Source organism: Acanthaster planci, linkage group LG02, assembly GCF_054643075.1.
Source record: "Acanthaster planci isolate LZ-2023a linkage group LG02, COTS_SCS, whole genome shotgun sequence".
Classification (NCBI taxonomy): domain Eukaryota; kingdom Metazoa; phylum Echinodermata; class Asteroidea; order Valvatida; family Acanthasteridae; genus Acanthaster; species Acanthaster planci.
The window spans coordinates 1329012-1347488 of NC_141778.1; the positions used below are offsets into that span (position 1 = coordinate 1329012).

General features: G+C 39.5%; 2 protein-coding genes across 4 annotated transcripts in view; one reads left to right on the plus strand and one right to left on the minus strand.

The window, feature by feature from the left end:
• The first annotated feature begins 586 nt into the window (after window positions 1-586).
• LOC110985077 (uncharacterized) lies at window positions 587-10878 on the plus strand. Its single transcript, XM_022245814.2, has 2 exons — window positions 587-775; window positions 3110-10878. Exon 2 carries the CDS (start codon window positions 3147-3149, stop codon window positions 5709-5711), a length of 2565 nt encoding a protein of 854 aa, XP_022101506.2. The 5' UTR covers window positions 587-775; window positions 3110-3146; the 3' UTR covers window positions 5712-10878.
• A 166-nt stretch (window positions 10879-11044) lies between these two features.
• The window catches only part of LOC110985068 (uncharacterized), a 41189-nt gene continuing 33756 nt past the window's right edge, over window positions 11045-18477 (minus strand). For all 3 annotated transcript variants that reach the window (XM_087132957.1, XM_087132959.1, XM_087132958.1), the window contains exons 11-14: window positions 18359-18473; window positions 17626-17760; window positions 16612-16737; window positions 11045-15454 (exon numbers count right to left, since the gene is read on the minus strand). In XM_087132957.1, coding sequence (XP_086989083.1) covers window positions 15327-15454; window positions 16612-16737; window positions 17626-17760; window positions 18359-18473 — 504 coding nt within the window. In that variant the 3' untranslated portion in view covers window positions 11045-15326. The remainder of the gene's footprint in view (window positions 15455-16611; window positions 16738-17625; window positions 17761-18358; window positions 18474-18477) is intronic.

Genomic DNA, 18477 nt, shown 5'->3' on the forward strand with positions numbered 1-18477 from the left:
CAAAGAATCAATCATTTGTGTGGACATCGAGTCCCAAAAGGCCCCCTGGCCTCAGCATTTGGCAAGGGGACGGTCGGCCTCGCCGACGCGGCAGGTCATGCTATCCTTCGGCAAAGGACAGACGGCGTGATAAGAACACCTGGGGCATTCGAGATACATCATCCAGAGACTAAATTGCAAATTCATTTACCATTCTAAATTAGCTTCCCTTTGAACAAGGAGGTTAAATTTATTATGTCTCTTTATTTGGTCATGCAGTGTGCTGACTACTCTGCGATTCCTCGAAACAAAAATTGATTGCAAATTTTCTTTGAAAGTGCAAGAGCTGAAATGGTGGAAATAATGACTGCAAACTGACCGTCAAATCACATTTTTTTTCTTGTGGGTATTTCCCCGCTAATTACCATCATCAGGGTCATCGTTTGAACATGAAAGTGATGAAAATTGTCTGGTCTGGGTCGGGAGCTTGTGCGTTTTTGTATGATGTTTGTTGGGGCAGAGTGTAATGTGTGCGTGACGAGCGGACGTGTCGCAGTCAGACGATCGACCGCCAGGTTTTTTCGCTTTGCATTGTGGGTAACTAAGAAGAAAGAGGGCCGTGTGTTGTGCGCCATTGCTCTTTCCGTGGAACGGTGCGCGAAAACCGGCAAGTGTCGAATCGTCGCCGATTCTGCCCAATTTTTTTCACCTTCGTGAAATTTAGCCCCTGTCTTGTGGCCGAAGAGTCTTCTAGCTACCCTTGGAAGCATTGTGTTTCGTTTTATTCAGTCTGCAGGTGGGTAAAATAGGGAATTCCGGACTTGTTTTCGGGTCGGTTGAGACAGGAGCCGGCCGAATGCCGACCGACGCGCTGCGTCACGAGTCGTGCATTTTGTGGGGGGCTCGGGACGAGTGCCTACATTCTTTGGAAACTTTAGCCCCTCAAATGGTCCAAAAAGGCCCTTATCCCAAACGTAGGTTAGTCCAGATATCCTGAATTGTGTCGTGGTGAATGGTTTGGTAATGAGGAAGGACCATTTTTGGCTGTATTTTTGAAGCTTGAAACCGGGAAGTTTTCAGCAAGAATTCGGTTGCCGGCCGGGTGGTTGTCGAGACACCCTCGGGCGCAGTGCTTGCCCACCACATGACACAGAGTCTGCTTGACGCGACATTCACGTACATTATAAACTCTTTTGACATGGTTACCATGTCTCGTTTCACTGCATTTCCGTGACTGTCTTTGTGCATGTAATTGAATAATTGATTTGCTGCTGACTGTTCCTTCAATTCTCATAAATTTTTGGCTGTCTGACTGACCATGTTGACAGGAGTTTGAAGTGGCATTAACCATGTTAATACTAGTGTTTGGCCTTGGCCCTATGTGACGACGACAGATGTACATGTGAACTGTAACTTGCCAAACATTGTTTATGCAATGTTGAGACATATTTCGGCTGATACATTTGCCTGGCAATTAATCATTCTGTAGGTTTTTAACTGCACATTTCTTACTTGTGTATGCCCTTAAAAACTGTTCTTGTTTCATTTTTGGTCGTGGTGGTAAAAATATGTTTCGATGACATGTACTCCCGCCATCAAAAATGGTAGTGTGAAAGTTTATTGAGAGTCCATACTTCACTTTTTGTGGATAAAATTATATTTTATCATGCCAACTTTTTTGTTTATCATGCTTGCTCGTATCCAGTTTTGAGTAGTTTATCACACCCACCAAGTGTAGCTGATGTTAGAATTAATCATGCATTTAATGTATCCCCAAACTTGCTAAATTTTTATTTGCAATTTTTTTTTGATTAAGCAACAAAATTGTAAATACCAATAATAACAAGTAACAAGAACACTGGTGTGGTGTACAACTAAAACCATAATGCAACATGTTTGTAATTTTTCTTGACATTTTGCATTAATGCGTAGAAGTTTTCACTTCCTTGATTCAGCAATTTAATATTTCAGATGCAATACATTGGCTCTATGTACAAATGTATAGGTACACATGCTTGAAGCAGTGTTATGGTCCACATTAGTTGTACCATTTGTATTCTAAATTAATGCAGTCAGTTGAGTGATAGCTAGATTCTGTTCCAATTTTTAGCACCAGTTGCTGATTTCAATCGTACTCTTTATCATGTACAGTCGAACCTCGTTAATAAGAGTACATGTACAGTTAATACAAAATTCTGCTTTCAACGAGGACATTTTTAGTCCCTATCCTTTGTTTTCAGTGTTTTTATTCCTGATAATACAAGGTTCCTGTTATAACAAGGTAATTTGTCAAGTCCGAAGGACCTTTTATTGACGAGGTTCGACTGTACATGGTAAAGAGTCAATGGACCGGTCAATTAACCCCTGTCCTATGTTGCTCTGACCAGTGACATAATTTCTGCCTGACATGCTTGGCTCAATATTGGCATTGGTGGAGGGCACATGTTAACTGCATAGAGGACAGGGTTCAGTCTATTTTCCTGTAGCATAGACTCATCAAGAACTGCAAACAGTACTGTGTGGCTAAGGCTTCGTGTATGCCCAGTTTACGTGACTGTGGCTTTAAAACAACATGTTCCTGTGGAAACTGCTCGCCACACTTTGTTGCTTCATCCATTTTTCAAAGACCTGTGTTTCAGACCTGGACCAACTCAGATATGTAAGAATAGCACAGAATTGGGGTGGCCAGTTTTCAGTTAAATGTGCACAAAAGTGCGGAATAAATGTCATGTAGTAGTTTGACCCTAGTGGTCATGTTATAAACTTTGCTACGAGTAATATGCCATGATTTTCAAGTTAACTTGTAGCGTCTTCACATCATAAAAACCTGCATAAGCATATTGTGTAAAAAGTACATACACATGTGAGCAGGTTCGGGCACATATCATATGGCATAAATTGTATGTCCAATATTCAGTTTATTTGTGGTCTCGCTATTCTTTTACCAATGAGGGGATTGTTTTGCACAAAGCTCACACGGAAAGAGAATTTGAATGTAAGATATGAAAATGATGTCAGCTGATAAGGGCTGATTGGAAATTTCCATAAATGAAGTTCTTGCTTGTTGCGTGAAGATGATGTTTGACTCCAGAAGCACACAATAATTTGTCTTTAATTTGCTTTTGTACAGATTGGCCGACACCCCTGCCTGTGCCCATAACATCACCATGACAGACATGGGTGTCCTTGACACCCAAGCTGACATTGCTAAGGGTCAGGAGGGACCAGCTGCCCAGGCCAAACAGCCGGATGTCACAATCCTTCATCCACCTATGAATCCAGCTCGTCATGGCATCCAACAGATTGTTGACTGCTTCCGTTTTGGCACACCCTTTGTGAAACAGCTGATCCTGCAAGAGGCAGATGTGATCTACGAGTGTCGAGTCTGCCGCAGCCTTTTCCGTGGCCTGCTTAACTTCATCGAGCACAAGAAGTGCTTCTGTGTGGAACGAGTCAGCTCAGACAGTCAACTGGCAGGGAGACGGCAGAACACTGATGCAAGAGAGCATGGGATATCCAATGATGAAGCAGCTAGCATCTTATCTTGGGGTGGACCTGGACCAGAAAAGGAGATACGGAAAAATGCAGAAACTGCATCAGTTACAGAAGGCGAAGCTTCCAATCAGTCAAGTACAGAATTGAAGGACATATATGATGGAGAGGAAAATGACAGATTCGTTGTGCTGCGTCCAATTCCAACCACATCAAGAGCTATTGAGCAGCAGATTGTCAGGTCTGATCAGATCCTGCATGAAGAGGAAATCAATAAATTAAGTGCTTTCAGGGCTCTGAGAGATCAAGGGGATCAAAGTGAAGACACTTCCAAGATTGTAGGTGAGATAACTATTCGCCAAGCTGCCAAAGCTGGAAGAGTTGCTGTACCAACTTTTGTGGATAAAAGAGAAACCCTCCACACCTTACTCAAGACAGTGAACTCCCAGTTTTATGCAGAGAAAAGTACTTCCCCATCATCAGATGCCACCAGCAAGAGAGAGACCTTGACAGTGGATGTAAGCACTCCGAAATCTGCCGTGAGTCCAGCTGCCTCAAGAACGAGTGTTTCTCCACGTGTTCCCGTGCCAGACAAGAAAGCCAGTAGCGTCTCTCCAAGACAGAAGAAGGTTGCCACTACCCCTCGCCCAACTACACAGCAGATGTCTGCAAGAAACATATGCAAAGTCTGCAAGAAAAAGTGCAAGAACTGGACAGCCCTAGCTTGGCACATGAGGATCCACAAGAAGCCCTTGTTCAAGTGTCCTCTGTGCCAGTATCGCAGTCCTTCTGTTTATAACGTTCGCCGCCACATACAGGCTATGCACAACTTGTCAACTGATCGTGTTGATGAGCTCTTGAGTCGCAAGATTGAGGAGAAAGGAACTGAAGTGAGTACCGAAAGCAAGAGTGGCCAAAATAATAATGACAGCTCTTCTCCGCCAGCCTGTGACATATGCTTCAAGACATTTGCTAACCGCCGGAATGTGGCCCGTCACAAGGTGATCCACGAACGAGAAAAATTGCAGGCTGAGGGGAAGTACACACCTGCATCTAATGCCACCCAGGAGGAAATTGCCAGAGGGAAGGTGATGCAGACCATGGATGAGAAGAACATGCGTTGTCGCCGTTGTCATAAGCAACTGTCAACTGTCCGTCGCTTGCAGCAACACTGCTGTAATCACTTTGGCTACAATCGCTATCGTTGCCGCATGTGTCCTTATGAGAATAATGACTATACGCAAATGCGGCGTCATATGATGGGGAAACATGGCCGACAGTTCCGCACCATCCAGCAAATTTCAGAGGCTATCAAGTCAATGAAGGTTGGTGTATGGATCAATCTGACTCAGAGTCAAAATACAGATGACAATGACTCCAAAAAGGCAGGTATCTCAGCAAACAAATCGTCGAAAGCAGAGGAGAAGAATCCCAAACAAGGAGCTTCAGTGAGCAAAGCTGGAAGCTCTACTACCAAACAGGGCTCTACAGCCACAAAACAAATTGGATCAGCCACCAAATCCATGAGCACAACAGCAGACAAAGTTGGTACCAAAGGGGTAGAAGATGGAAAGAGTAGTGTATCCTCATCCCCAGTGAGAGTTAAAGCAGAGTCTGAATCCAAGAAGGTCACAGACAGTCCCTCCAAGGATGTACCTTCTTCGTCAGCAAACTCACCCGGAACCTCCAGGAGGTCCCTGGTGGACACTGTTGCTGCAGGGAAGGAGAGAGAGACACCAATGCGTCAGGCCAGACTGAACCATCGCAGCGTTTCTCCCAAGGGTCCCCAAGAGAAAGAAGAGGAGGAAGACAAGGCACTGTTGCAGATGATGATGGACAAGAAGAACATGAAGTGTCTCAAGTGCAAGAAGCGCTTCCAGTACCACAGCTCCTTGCTGCGACACACCCGCATCCACCTCCTTGAGGAATCTTCATCATCAGAGCAAGGAGGAACCAAGAAGAACCGGGAGTCTGCCTCCAAGAAAGCCCAGGCCATCAAGTCTTTGATCAACCCAAGTCAGCTGCGTTGCCTAAGGTGTCGGAAGCGCTTCACTAGCATGAGCACCCTCAAGCAGCATGTTGGGCGCCATCTTGGGTACAATACTTTCAAGTGTCGATATTGCGGGTATCTGTCTCATAATTACTCCTGGTTTAAGAACCACCTCATGATCAAGCATGCTAGTCATGTTGCAAACATCACTGACCTAGGTCAACTCATAGGCAGCATGAAGACTAAATGAACTTCCACGTTTTGGGGAAAATTAATATTCTGCTCCAACAGCACTTGGATGTAACTTCCCCTGTTTGGGTTTTAATTGGATGGAAAACCCAATAATGAATCTCATTGGTATACATATACAAGGGTAATGTGTACAGAACACGACTTGTTTGTCTTAAGTTATGTTCATGTAAATACAAAGAATTCTTTTCTAGTTTACTACCGTTACATACATGTACATGTATGTTCCCTGGTTTAAAACCCATTATGACCATTTAAATGCTCTCACTACCCCAATGCCTTCTGTATGAATGTATCAACAGACAGGTTTAAAACGATTCTGTTACAGATGTTTAAACCAAACATGTGCATGTGCACATTGAACATTTAAGGTGTTAGCTGGTTAGTGTATCATTTTATAACCTAGATTTTATAAAATCCCGTTTTTGTGTTTGATGAACAATGAATATACTCTTGTGTTGCATGTGTGTTTTCTATTTATGTTTTCAAATCTATCTTACTACATGTTAAACACAGCTAAGTTGTAGGCCAGTATTTAGTGGCCATTAGAAATATCAGAATGGAGTGTTGATGGTGGTATGAACACTCTTGTCTACTGATTTCAGTTGTCACATGGAATGTGAAGTGTTTTTTAAGTGTCTGTTTCAGGGAAGGTAATGCTGTGAATAATGCTTTTCTTGTCCAGTTGAGAATGACCTGTAAAATGTGAGTAATCCTTAGTGAGCGTTATCACTCTGTCAAGAATTTGGCAACTGGGCAGTGTCCAGGACTTACTTGACCTTTGTTCAGAAGTAATACATGCTCCAATGCAAATGGCTGGCTAGTGGCTGAATCCATTTTCAACTAAAAAATACACAAAGTGCCATCCATAGCCAAGAATACAGACACAGCCTTTTCTGTGTCAAACCACATGTACCAGTACAGGGTGTGCATGTACGTACATACATGTACATGTATGTACATATATGTACATTTGTACATGTACTTCTGTTCGTGTAGGATTTATCCCCGATGTGACAAATCAGAACCGATTGAGGAATTTTACATGTACATGTATATTCCCCACCTAGTCCCCCCCATCACAGACACTTTTTCAAATGATCCCCCTTTCATTTCAGCCCTACCACATCTAAGTGCAACATGTTGGCTGTGGTAGGTGGAATTAAAATGCACTGACAAAAATTATTTGTGCATAAGAAATTTTTCACCCTTTAATGCTTGAACCATCACTGATAAATGTAGTGATATACTTGTAAAAAATGATAGGAGGTAGTTTATAGGTTTTGCAAGTTAGAAGGCTTGATGATGATGGTTTTGTCCAAGCTTTTCTTGCCCTGCAGAAGCATGTGTAGTTTTAAGAACTGTTTGTATTAATTGGGGTTTCTCAACAACATGCTCTCTGAGCATCTTAAGAACATTTCTGTCAAACACCCTATGAAGAAAACAGAAATGACCATCAGGATTCTCAATGGATACCTCCTGCTCAGCTGTTCATCTCAAAACCACTGCCTTAAAAGGGATATCCATGTGTGTACAGTGCTACCGCAGAACATCCATCCCGCAGATGATGGGCACAGATTTTTATTTTTTAAGTTTTAGTGCAATTTGCTGTTAAATTCTTGCTTGAGAAATTATAGTTTGGCTTGATTATTTTTTTGTACAAAAAAACCCTGCTGAATCAAACACTTATGCATTTTAAACTCTTTTTGTAACAAAAATTGTGAAGAGTGATTTTCATTCTCATTGTGTAGAAACTGTCATATTTTTGGAAAGAGACTGGAGATTTGTTAGACAAAGCTAGAGTCAAGCTGTTGTTGATGTATTTTTTTGTTATAAAAAAGCATATAATCTCACAGATATAGTTTTTAGGCAATGTACAACACACACTTTATCAGTTTCTGGACATAATGCTTCTTTGCAGAAATCGGAATGAAAATCCTGTGTTACGGTTCCAGTTTGATCAGCTTGGAACCTTTCTCCTGCACAGAGATAACAACATAACTGTTAAAGAAATAAGGCATTTTATGTTAGTGTGGAGAGTGATTTGCTTTTAAAAACACTACATGTGTGTGTAATAAGCTCCAGAAAAAGACATTTGGTTTGTAACTGGCTTGGACCATAGGTGTTTGCATAGCTTTACAAGATGAAACATCAAGTTTACACCCGCATGTATGGTTTTCATCCAAATCACATCGCTCCTCTGACTTTGACACAAGGCATATCCACAGTCATTTCCTACTTGTAATTTGTAACTACATGTATAAAAGAAAAATGCACAGGTTGTGTATAAGATCTAGCACTAGGAATTCAGTGTATCTGGAATGCTTGAATGAAAACGGAAAGTATATTGTAGGATAGAAAAAACTATGTTCAGTTTGAGTCGAATGTAAACAAATCATGCAGCTTGAAAAAATCATTAGGAAGGTGGTAAACTCAAATTATAAAAAAAATAAATAAGTTGAATTTGATTATGAATTTGAGTACTCATGGTTGATCTTTCTTGAGTACTTAAAATATAAATTTAATTTTGACCTGTCTCTCAAGTTTATTTGACAAATTTACATGTATTATCTACAGAGTTGCACAGGTTCTCACAGGTTGTCACTCTTCTGAACTCATTCCCACAAGCCCAGTGAAGGTAATATCTGTAATATACTGTTGACATGTTGTATCACCAATTATTGCTGTTGATTGCTCTTTTGATATTGGAAGTAAGGATTGGTCAAAGTGTTAGTTTGTAAGACTTTTTGATGACCACAATTACAAATGCCAGTTACTTCAGTGCAGATAAGGTTTAGGCCATAATTGGATCAATTTATGAAACTTATTGCATACATCTAAATAACATTCTTAGTTATGGCTCCATTATGTTGAATACTATTTTGTATCATTGTTATGAAAATACATATTTACTTGCACCGGTGAGTATAGCATTATTGTGGCACATTAACACCCCAATGTTGTTGAGATACAGTTAACAGAAATATGATAAACTTGTGTTATTTATATTTATATACATGTACAAAGTGCAAAGAAGTACAACTTCTTTAGTAGATTTTGTTAATTTGTGACCTGCTCTAGAAAAATGGGTAATAAGTCGCCAGATTCAGGTTAGGAGTTTTTGATATGGTCGGATTCTGTACATCACAAGCTACAATTTGATATATGAATGACCCCTGTAGTGCACGGTATTCTAGAGATATATGGACATTTGTATATCCACAGTTTCGGATTCAATAAAAGCACTTTTTGAGAAAAAGCTCAGAAAGTGTAGCACTTGGAAACACAGTGCTATGCAGGATTTCCTACTGAATGATCAATTTTTCACCTTTATTCATCAGTATCCATGTTTGTAGTCAAATTTCTTCAAAATCACGTTTTGAAGAAATTTTGCCCTCTCCAAATAGAACAGGCTATAACATGTTTTGGGATTGCGTGACTTATTACCCTTTTTTGCAGAGCGTGTCACATTTGTGCATTCTACATTTGAGACTAAGGTCATAGGACTACTGCCATGATTTAGGAATCATCCACTTAACATTGTCTGTGCTTCAGGGTACCAGGCTCTGCCTGTTGTGTGATGTCTGTTAAGTTAGTTAATTAGCTTCACGTCAAAAGCTATGAATTGAAAATTTTCCAAAAATGATTTATATTGTTGCCTGTTGAATTTGCCATTATACATGTAGTGAGATTTATTGCAGAGACAGATTAATTTTTTTCCACTCCTGTGTGAGATGAGTAAACTGTGTTATGGTTTTAGTGTTTTTTCTCATGGATTTGCATGCTTGCGCATTGTAAGTCCACTCATCACATTATGCCCCAACCCAAGGCCTGGTATTTTGATGGAATCTGTGGGACAGCTTTAAAGTGAGCTCCATGAGCTATTATGGGTTTTGATGGATTTGGTGCCCTTACCCGTTCCTATGAAAGTACCTAAAACGAGAGGTGAAAATTTATCTGCACACTATTCCCTTGCCCCATTCTGTGCTCCTTTTTTAAAAATCAAAATAAGCCAGACGTTATTCTTTGGTTGCAGAAGTGCATTTCATCCTGTTCTTATTGGCAGCTGATTTATGACGTGCTTTTCTGAGAAAAGCTGTTTGGAATTGATAAAAATGGTTTAAGATAACCATAAAGATTGAAAGGGGTGCCTGGAATTTTTGATGGGGGTATTCAGTGTCTAGGTAATTATCGCAGTCCTAAAGCCAGACTATTGCATTGGTTCTTTGGTCTTGATACTCCAATTGTAAACATGCTATTGGATTTCATGAGTGTGAAGTTGAGTTGGGTTTTGGATAATTTATTAAAGGGTAACAGAAGTAGAAAACATTGAGTTCATGTAAAGTCTTTTAGAATTACAATAAATTTGTAACCATTTCAAAAACATCGCAAACACTGTCTCAGTTCAAGGCAGAAATTAAAGCCACAGTCCTACCGTGTATTTCTTGAACTGAGAAGTGTTTGCCTGTGCGCCAAGCTACATCAAACACAACACGGTCTATTGCAAGTGAGATACTGCATGTGCTGTGCACAATGACTGTACATGTCAGCATTGTGGTGATGACGTCATCCAATCAACCTGGGAGCACAAACGGCCAAAAGGGGATTTTTTTTGTGGATGGGGAAATGCAGGATCTTTTTATTCATTTTGGGGTCACAATTAATGGGGTGAACATTAAATTTACTATATTTTTGAAATGGTTTTTTATTTTTTATTTTTAAATACTTAATGTGAACTAAATGTTTTCAATTTGTTACCCTTAAAGCTGAGACTCGTAAATAAAATGCAGTATTTACACTCCATTTTTACAGTATTTACAGTCAAAGTTGAATAGTCAATTGTGAATTCTGACAAATTTCAGCCATAAATCTGATTGATGAATTCTACCTACTATTTTCAAGTTGTAGCGATGAAAGTTATAACTTGGAATTTTGCTGAATTTAATAAAATATTTCCTATTCTGCCGAGTTACGAATATTTCTGATTTTGGTAGCAAGGCTTAACAGTAATTTGTATCCAGATGATTACCACCAAAGAAACACTTGATAGAACTCCTGTGGTTTATCCTTTCATTTTATGGATAGTAATTTAACATCTTTTTGTACTTGTATACTCATGTATACTTGAAATAAAAATTTTGAACTGTGGTATGACGTGTAGAATATGACATTCTGAAATGTTTTCAACTTGTTAGAAAAGTGTCTTCTCAAGAACCCTGGTCAAATCTCATCCAAAGTGCTAACCATTTCCCCAACTGTAAAATTTTGAGATACTTCATTCCAAAGCACTGTAAGTGATGACTCTGACAAGTAATGTCCACACAGGAAAACAAATTGGTCAAAATGTAATTAAAATCTACACTTTATGAGCTTATGTACTTAAGACAGGGACATTGTGATTCACAATACATGTCATAGTTACTATACACAGGCATGGTATAAGCAGAAAATTTCTTCACTAAAACATTGTTAAACTTGCATTGAAATTATTAAAAGGGGGCCATTATTGTCAATACTGAACTCTAAATACGGCAAAATTACCTATTCCTGTTTAACTGAGCTGCTCAGCCTCAGGTAAAGTTATACAATTGCTGAAACTCTTTCAAGCTGAGTTTTGTTTTCACACTTTTTATCCATATTGACTTATAATTACAAATAAAGTCAACTAAATAGCATGCTGTAATGACAGAATTAAGTAAGGGGTTGAATCACATAATTTTAGATAGGGGTTGAATCACATAATTTTAGAAAGGTTATGTTTAACTTGAAAAGGTGTAAAATATCAGTGGCAACAGACTGTTGGACACCCATTGTGTTTTTGTGGTCCCCTGAGACCCTTTGGCAATGACATCAGCTTTGAGGATACCTCCAGCTAGGGACAAGTGATAAGGACACCAAATTCCTAAGGTCTTAAATGGAAAATGACTTTTCCCTATAATCTACCACCCAGATAGTTTGCCATGGGTCACAATGAACCACAGAAAGGTGAAAGCTAATATTTCAACGGAACAAAAATCAATCTTGCAATCTTGCACCAACAATTTACAACATACACATAGTTTCATGATGTCTAATGTAGTACTCGAATACTGTATGGTATTGAACTTGGTAATATTGAAATACTGAAAGACAACAGAGCTACGATCATTGGGATTAACTTGCAGTTGGAAAATTAACTTGCAGTTGGAAAATTATAAAATGTTAAAGTAGTTTACACAAGGGACAGTATGCTCACTATGTCACAGTGTCAACAAAAATCTAAAATTCACACTCTGCAACATTCCTGTTTTTATTTTAACTGGGATTTGTTTAAAGTTCACAACTTTCCATTTTCTAATACTGGCTAACTAGTCATTAATGGAGTCAGTAGGCTAAAAAGTTTCAAAATGTTTGAAGTTGTTTTCCCAAGTTTGTCTCAATATTGCTCATGTCTGGCCCTGTGCAATACTGTCTCCGTTCAAAGACCCACAAAGTCCAAGGAACAAGTTTGCTTAGCACATAAAATGCTTGCTTAGTAAAAACAGGTAACCAACCCAATGTACTTTTCTGACTGGTTCCCTAAACGAATTAGCAGCATGCAGCTTCAGATTTTCTTCACACTGGATAAACCTTTCCACTCATTCAAATGGACACACCGTCCTACACCTCTCAACCAAAAAATGACAAGAAAAAGTGATTGCACATCATACAATAGCAATCTGCAAAGATGTTACTACCAGTTTGCTTAAACTGGGTGCCAAACTGTATTGGAGGATCACATTGAGACTCTTCAGTGGTAGTATGAAAGTTATTATTAAACCTTTATCTCGGCAGATGACAGGGGCTGCACTTATTAGTGTCAGAGGTGAATGACCTAGTGTAGTTTAATCTTGGACCAATATGGCACTCGCCTAAACCTCTTCCCAATTTTACATGAAAATAAGATTAAGATCAGCCACTGTAGTTTCCATGCAATGACTTCAATTTCAAACTTTCCAAGTTGTTCACATAAATATCCTACACCATATCCCTTGAAGAAATAACTACGCCCTCCTATTACTCTTTTGCCATACAATAGTTCTTACGCCAAGTCATATTTCCAAGAACAGTCAGACTTATCCTGTTTTAAGTGTCTAAAACAACACCTGCAAGTTTGTTTTTGGCTAGGACTGACACACTATAAAAGAAAGTAAGGAATTTTAAATTAAATACCCCAAAATATCTTTAAAAAGATAAATATCCCGACATATTTTACAAAAAAACGTCTGAAACATTTGACAATTAACTTACCCAAGCTAAAAAGTTAATAAAAATTCTACCAAGCAAAAATGTATAGTGACTAGTAAGATTTCCTGTTGGATTACAATAACTGAGCCCTGAAGAATGTAAGTGAATGGCAGAAAATACGAAAGTACCAATTCGTTATGTGCTTGGAAGAGGGACGTAAGCACTTATGCCCTTTTGCTAGGAAGCATGATCACTGCAAAAAATTTTCCTGGCAAAAGGACGCAAGTATACAACTGTTTTATTTTAATGAAATATAAAGATTTCTTTGCAAAAAGTTAGTAAATTAATTTCCAAAGTCCGATTGAATTAAGTTGTTCAAAGGTTGCTTTTTGTACAGCTCGTGTTGATTTTGTGGTAATTTTTATCCATTTTTACTAAACAGAGAGAATGTGTTTCTTATGCCCTTTTGCGGGGAAAACTTTTTCTGCTGTGATCATGCTTCCCGGAAAGGCGCGCTTACAACCTTTTGCCGGGCACACGACGAATTGTGCATTGTTGAGGTCCAGTAATGGGAACAAACTGACCATCCTGTAGCAGTAATCAACACACAATGTGTTATCATGTCCACTGGATATCAAGATGGGAAAGAATAGCCAGCCATCAGCACAATTCTGACATTTTATAAACAACTTTTCTTCAGCAAAGTTCAATTAAAATACGGAACAAGGTGGAATTTCTGTTTAGTGGCCAAGTAGATGGTGACGGGACAAAGAGCTCTTGCCATAAAATGCAAACGCCTACTTGGGTACATCTAGACAAATCACTACTTATTAAAATTGATAAGAATAATGTCAGGCATAAATATAGTGCATCTGTGTAGACTCACTTCAAGCAGAAGATAAAACTTTATGGTGAATGGGGAACACAACATTATCTTAAAAAATTAACCTGCCATACTTAAAATTTCACATGTTTAACGATGACTGAAGTCAAGTTCAAATGTTTTCACCTCTCGCTGATGTACCTTGCTAAAGGAATGTATTAAGTACACTCACACCAAACGTGCACGAACAAAAATCACTTCAAATTTATCAAAACAGCACCAGCTAAAAGAAAAACCAACATATAGAGGTCACACTTCTGTCATAACTACCAGGCAACACTAAAGCACACACAGTTTTATGCAGGCCTTCACAAAAAATCTTCATGATACCACAGAGCCAATACCTTCTGCAAAGACTGTAAACAGGCGGACAGAACAAACTCGCCATCTTGAAAGAGACTGCTTTGGAAGAACGAGACCCAGTCTTTGTCCATCACATGCAGGAACAACTACTGACCAGCTGTGCAGTATCACGTTGATTATTCTGTTTGGCCAAAGCACAACATCCCTGATTCATAATAATATCCTAACAGTCCTCCACTCTTCAACTTTCTGTAGGATTGGGGACTGCTGGGGTTAATCACTCATAGCTACACTGTGAATTGGAACCAACATCAAGTAAACGGGATCTAAGAAGCCTTCCTCAAACTCAGCTCTCCTCACTGTCAGGATCAACTCAAAGTCCCCAACTCGGAAACTGTATGTTATCAGACAAGACGGAGATGTTTTAGTTTAGTTGACACATGACAGGCGTACAGATGGTTCTGGAGCCTTCTACATAACCTAAGGCAGAGACAAAGTCAAGGAGTGAGAAAGTACTATTGATATTTACCCTTGTTATTCTGAGTGGCAGAATTCTGGTGAATTAGAACTCGGAATGTTCAGCATATATCATTGACATATTTGGGTCAGGAAGTTACTGGCTCTAGTATCACTGCTTGTCCTTGGCAATCTAGCTTAATAACATAAATCCCTCATAGCATTTTCCCAAGGCATAGTACTGAGTCCCCTTTTAATATCTGCAAGAAATCAACGGCACACTCTTCAAATGACAGTAAACCTGATGTAAAGACATAATGCTTGGACACCAACACACAAAGCTATTTCTTTTTCGCCTATGTGTCCTTCTAACTAACTGTAGGCATACTACACGTGATAACAGAATTTAAACACACATTCTCAATAACCAAGTTGAAAATAAATTAGTTTTGCGTAATGCATGCTGGGAAGATCACAATTGGGGCAGAAGTATGTATGGTGCTGGTGGAGTCTTATGTGGCTGCAGTGGAGACTAACTTTAGTGGTAGTTATGGTGACATCATGCAGAGTGGTCTAGTGATGTTTGCACATCACAACAGACATGCATTGTGTAAAGGGGATAAAGCTGATAAGGTTAGTCTCTAATTCAGTCTGGTTGGCCTAACATCATCCACTCTGTATTGCTCAGTGACTGTCACCCTCTATCATCCCTAGCATCTGACGTCTGACACCCTCTCAGTTGACATCTCACAGGTCTAGCGAACTCTATCAGCCCATGTTGTCCAACACGGTCTGAGCCAGTTGCTGTATCTGAAGTGGAAGAGACGGTCGCTGCTGCATGCCCTCAAGGAATCGTGGGATTGCACTCTCCCCGAAGGCGGTGCGGAATGTGGCGTCTATCAGCAAACATAAAGAAGTTAACATGCTGGTACAACGCGGTACACTTCAATAACAATTCTGCCTGTCAAACAATTCTAAGTAGGCCATTGCTTGCTTCATTCCAAGTTCTACAACTGGGCTACGACTGGATAATTTTTCCCTCTAAAGTGAGAGTCCAAACAGCCAATCAATACCAGACAGCCCAAACAATACCTGTAGCAGAATGGTAATGGAACAAGCAAATCAAGTCAAATTATATCTTTCCCTATGTCCTGTTCGACTCAACAGGACACCACATCAAGAAGCATTTTTCCTAATATTGATTTTTCACTTATTCCTTAAAATCATACATCTTCTGAATGTTTGTAGTTTTTCATGTCTACATTTTAGCTGTACACTTGAACCTCGTTAATAAGAGGTCCTTCGGACTTGGCAAATTACCTTGTTATAAACAGGAACCTTATACACGTATTATCAGAAAGAAAACAATGAAGAACAAAGGATTGAGACCTAAAAAATTCCTTGTGATAAGCAAAATCTTGTATGAACAGTGCTCTTATTAAGGAGGTTTAACTGTACACAAAGAAACTTTTTCCCATCCCTGTAAAGCACTCATAACCTTAACCACATGCTGTCGGGTGTTTTAAAAATGCAGTGCACACATACAGGAGATTTTCAAGATTTTCAGTTTTCAAAATTCTTCAAAAATTCATCATTTCATTTAATGGACGTTTACAACCAAATGAATGACTCTTTTATGGCTACTCTAAGCTGACAAGTAACCTTCATTGACTCCTGAATATTTCAGCCAGGCCTGCTGCCCTGTAAAAAAAGCCCAGAATTATGAGGTGTTGCGTAATTTCCTTTGTCCCCAGTGAATGCGAGTGGTGTCTTTTCAAACAAGGCTGGATTAGCATGCAGCGGCGCTGTGTCGCTCATCAATGGGGCCCTGTCACTGTTGTCCACGGTGCTAATCTGTGGGTGCACAATGCCCAAAACAGTGGTATACTAGGTCTTTTGTTAAAATTTCAGGCACCCCGGCTCTGCATATAAACCCATGGTGCTCAAAACGGGGTTCCCCGGCAGCAAGTGGCCAATAATGTGTTCTGTGAAGTGACCATGCATGCGGAAATGTATGACATGGACTCAGGCCCTTTGTGACTTTTGTCCCTACCTTTAAGAAGCTGCAGGCTGGTCCAGAGACCGATGTGAATGAAGCTGGGGTCAGGGTGCTTGACAAAACGCTCAATGTATCTCAGAAGACCTAAGATATTGGCTGTGATCAGCTCAGGCTTCAGATCTGTGTGATTGAATGATGTATGTAGGGTCTATCACTGCATATTCATTACCTTGTAACACCACCTCTAGCCAAAGGTAAACATTATGCATGGTCTATCACTGCATATTCATTACCTTGTAACACCACCTCTATCCAATGGTAAACATTATGCATGGTCTATCACTGCATATTCATTACCTTGTAACACCACCTCTAGCCAATGGTAAACATTATGCATGGTCTATCACTGCATATTCATTACCTTGGAACACCATGCACCTCTAGCCAATGGTAAACATTATGCATGGTATACACTACATATTTATTACCTTGTAACACCACCTCTAGCCAATAGTAAACATTATGCATGGTCTATCACTGCATATTCATTACCTTGTAACACCATGCACCTCTAGCCAATGGTAAACATATTATGCATGGTATACACTACATATTCATTACCTTGTAACACCACCTCTAGCCAATAGTAAACATTATGCATGGTCTATCACTACATATTCATTACCTTATAACACCACCTCTAGCCAATAGTAAACATTATGCACAGTATATCACTACATATTCATTACCTTATAACACCACCTCTAGCCAATAGTAAACATTATGCATGGTCTATCACTACATATTCATTACCTTGTAACATCACCTCTAGCCAATGGTAAACATTATGCATGGTATACACTACATATTCATTACCTTGTAACACCACCTCTAGCCAATAGTAAACATTATGCATGGTCTATCACTACATATTCATTACCTTGTAACACCACCTCTAGCCAATAGTAAACATTATGCATGGTCTATCACTACATATTCATTACCTTATAACACCACCTCTAGCCAATGGTAAACATTATGCACAGTATATCACTTCATATTCATTACCTTGTAACACCAGCTGACCAATGGTGCCAGCGCTGTTGTACTGTACATCGGCATGGTGTGAGTTAGCCGCTAGACTGATCAGTTTACTGAACACCTTCCAATCTTGGGCATTCACAAGGATAGCTTTGGCTTGCTCTGTAAACAAACGCAACAACAAAGTCAACAATGTAATTAATGCCTCCATTATTTAAATGTTCACGTGTGTATGATGTTGTAGTGGTCTGTATTTGTAAATAATAATGTTTGTCGTATTTGTCAAGTTTACTTTTCGTTGTGAGTTTCTAACTGTTTAATTAATTTGTAATGATTGCAGGGCCCCAATGGAAACCAGTTTGCAACTGTTTGGGCATACCCTTGGTAAAGAAATGAAATAAATAAATAATGTCAATGTTAAAAAATGAAGATCCTGTTGTATCTAACCCATGATAGGCAAGATGTGTCTGAATCAACTGGCTATGGCTAGCAATAACACACACTTACATGAGAAATGGCAGCAGCCGCTAGGCAGTGTCTTCCATAAGTTTACATTTTATTTTCAGCTGCAGCCATAACTTTCAGACACGATCTAAGTCAAGACTCATCATACAATGGTCACAAGTGAAGACTTGAGGTTCAGCCCGAGTAAAATTATGATGCAGTTTGCTGGTTTCATCAGAATCAACAGAGCAGACATCTAACAATCCCAGATTTGGAAAATCTGCAAAATGACTTCAACTGGATCAGCAGAACTCACCATCTGCAGACAGAACTGCCAGGGCAGCGGTCAATTCAGACTGGACCGCTAGTGGTGATGTTGACCGCATGAATGCCACAATCAAGCTGTCTAATGTCCCCTTCTCCACAATAGCCTGG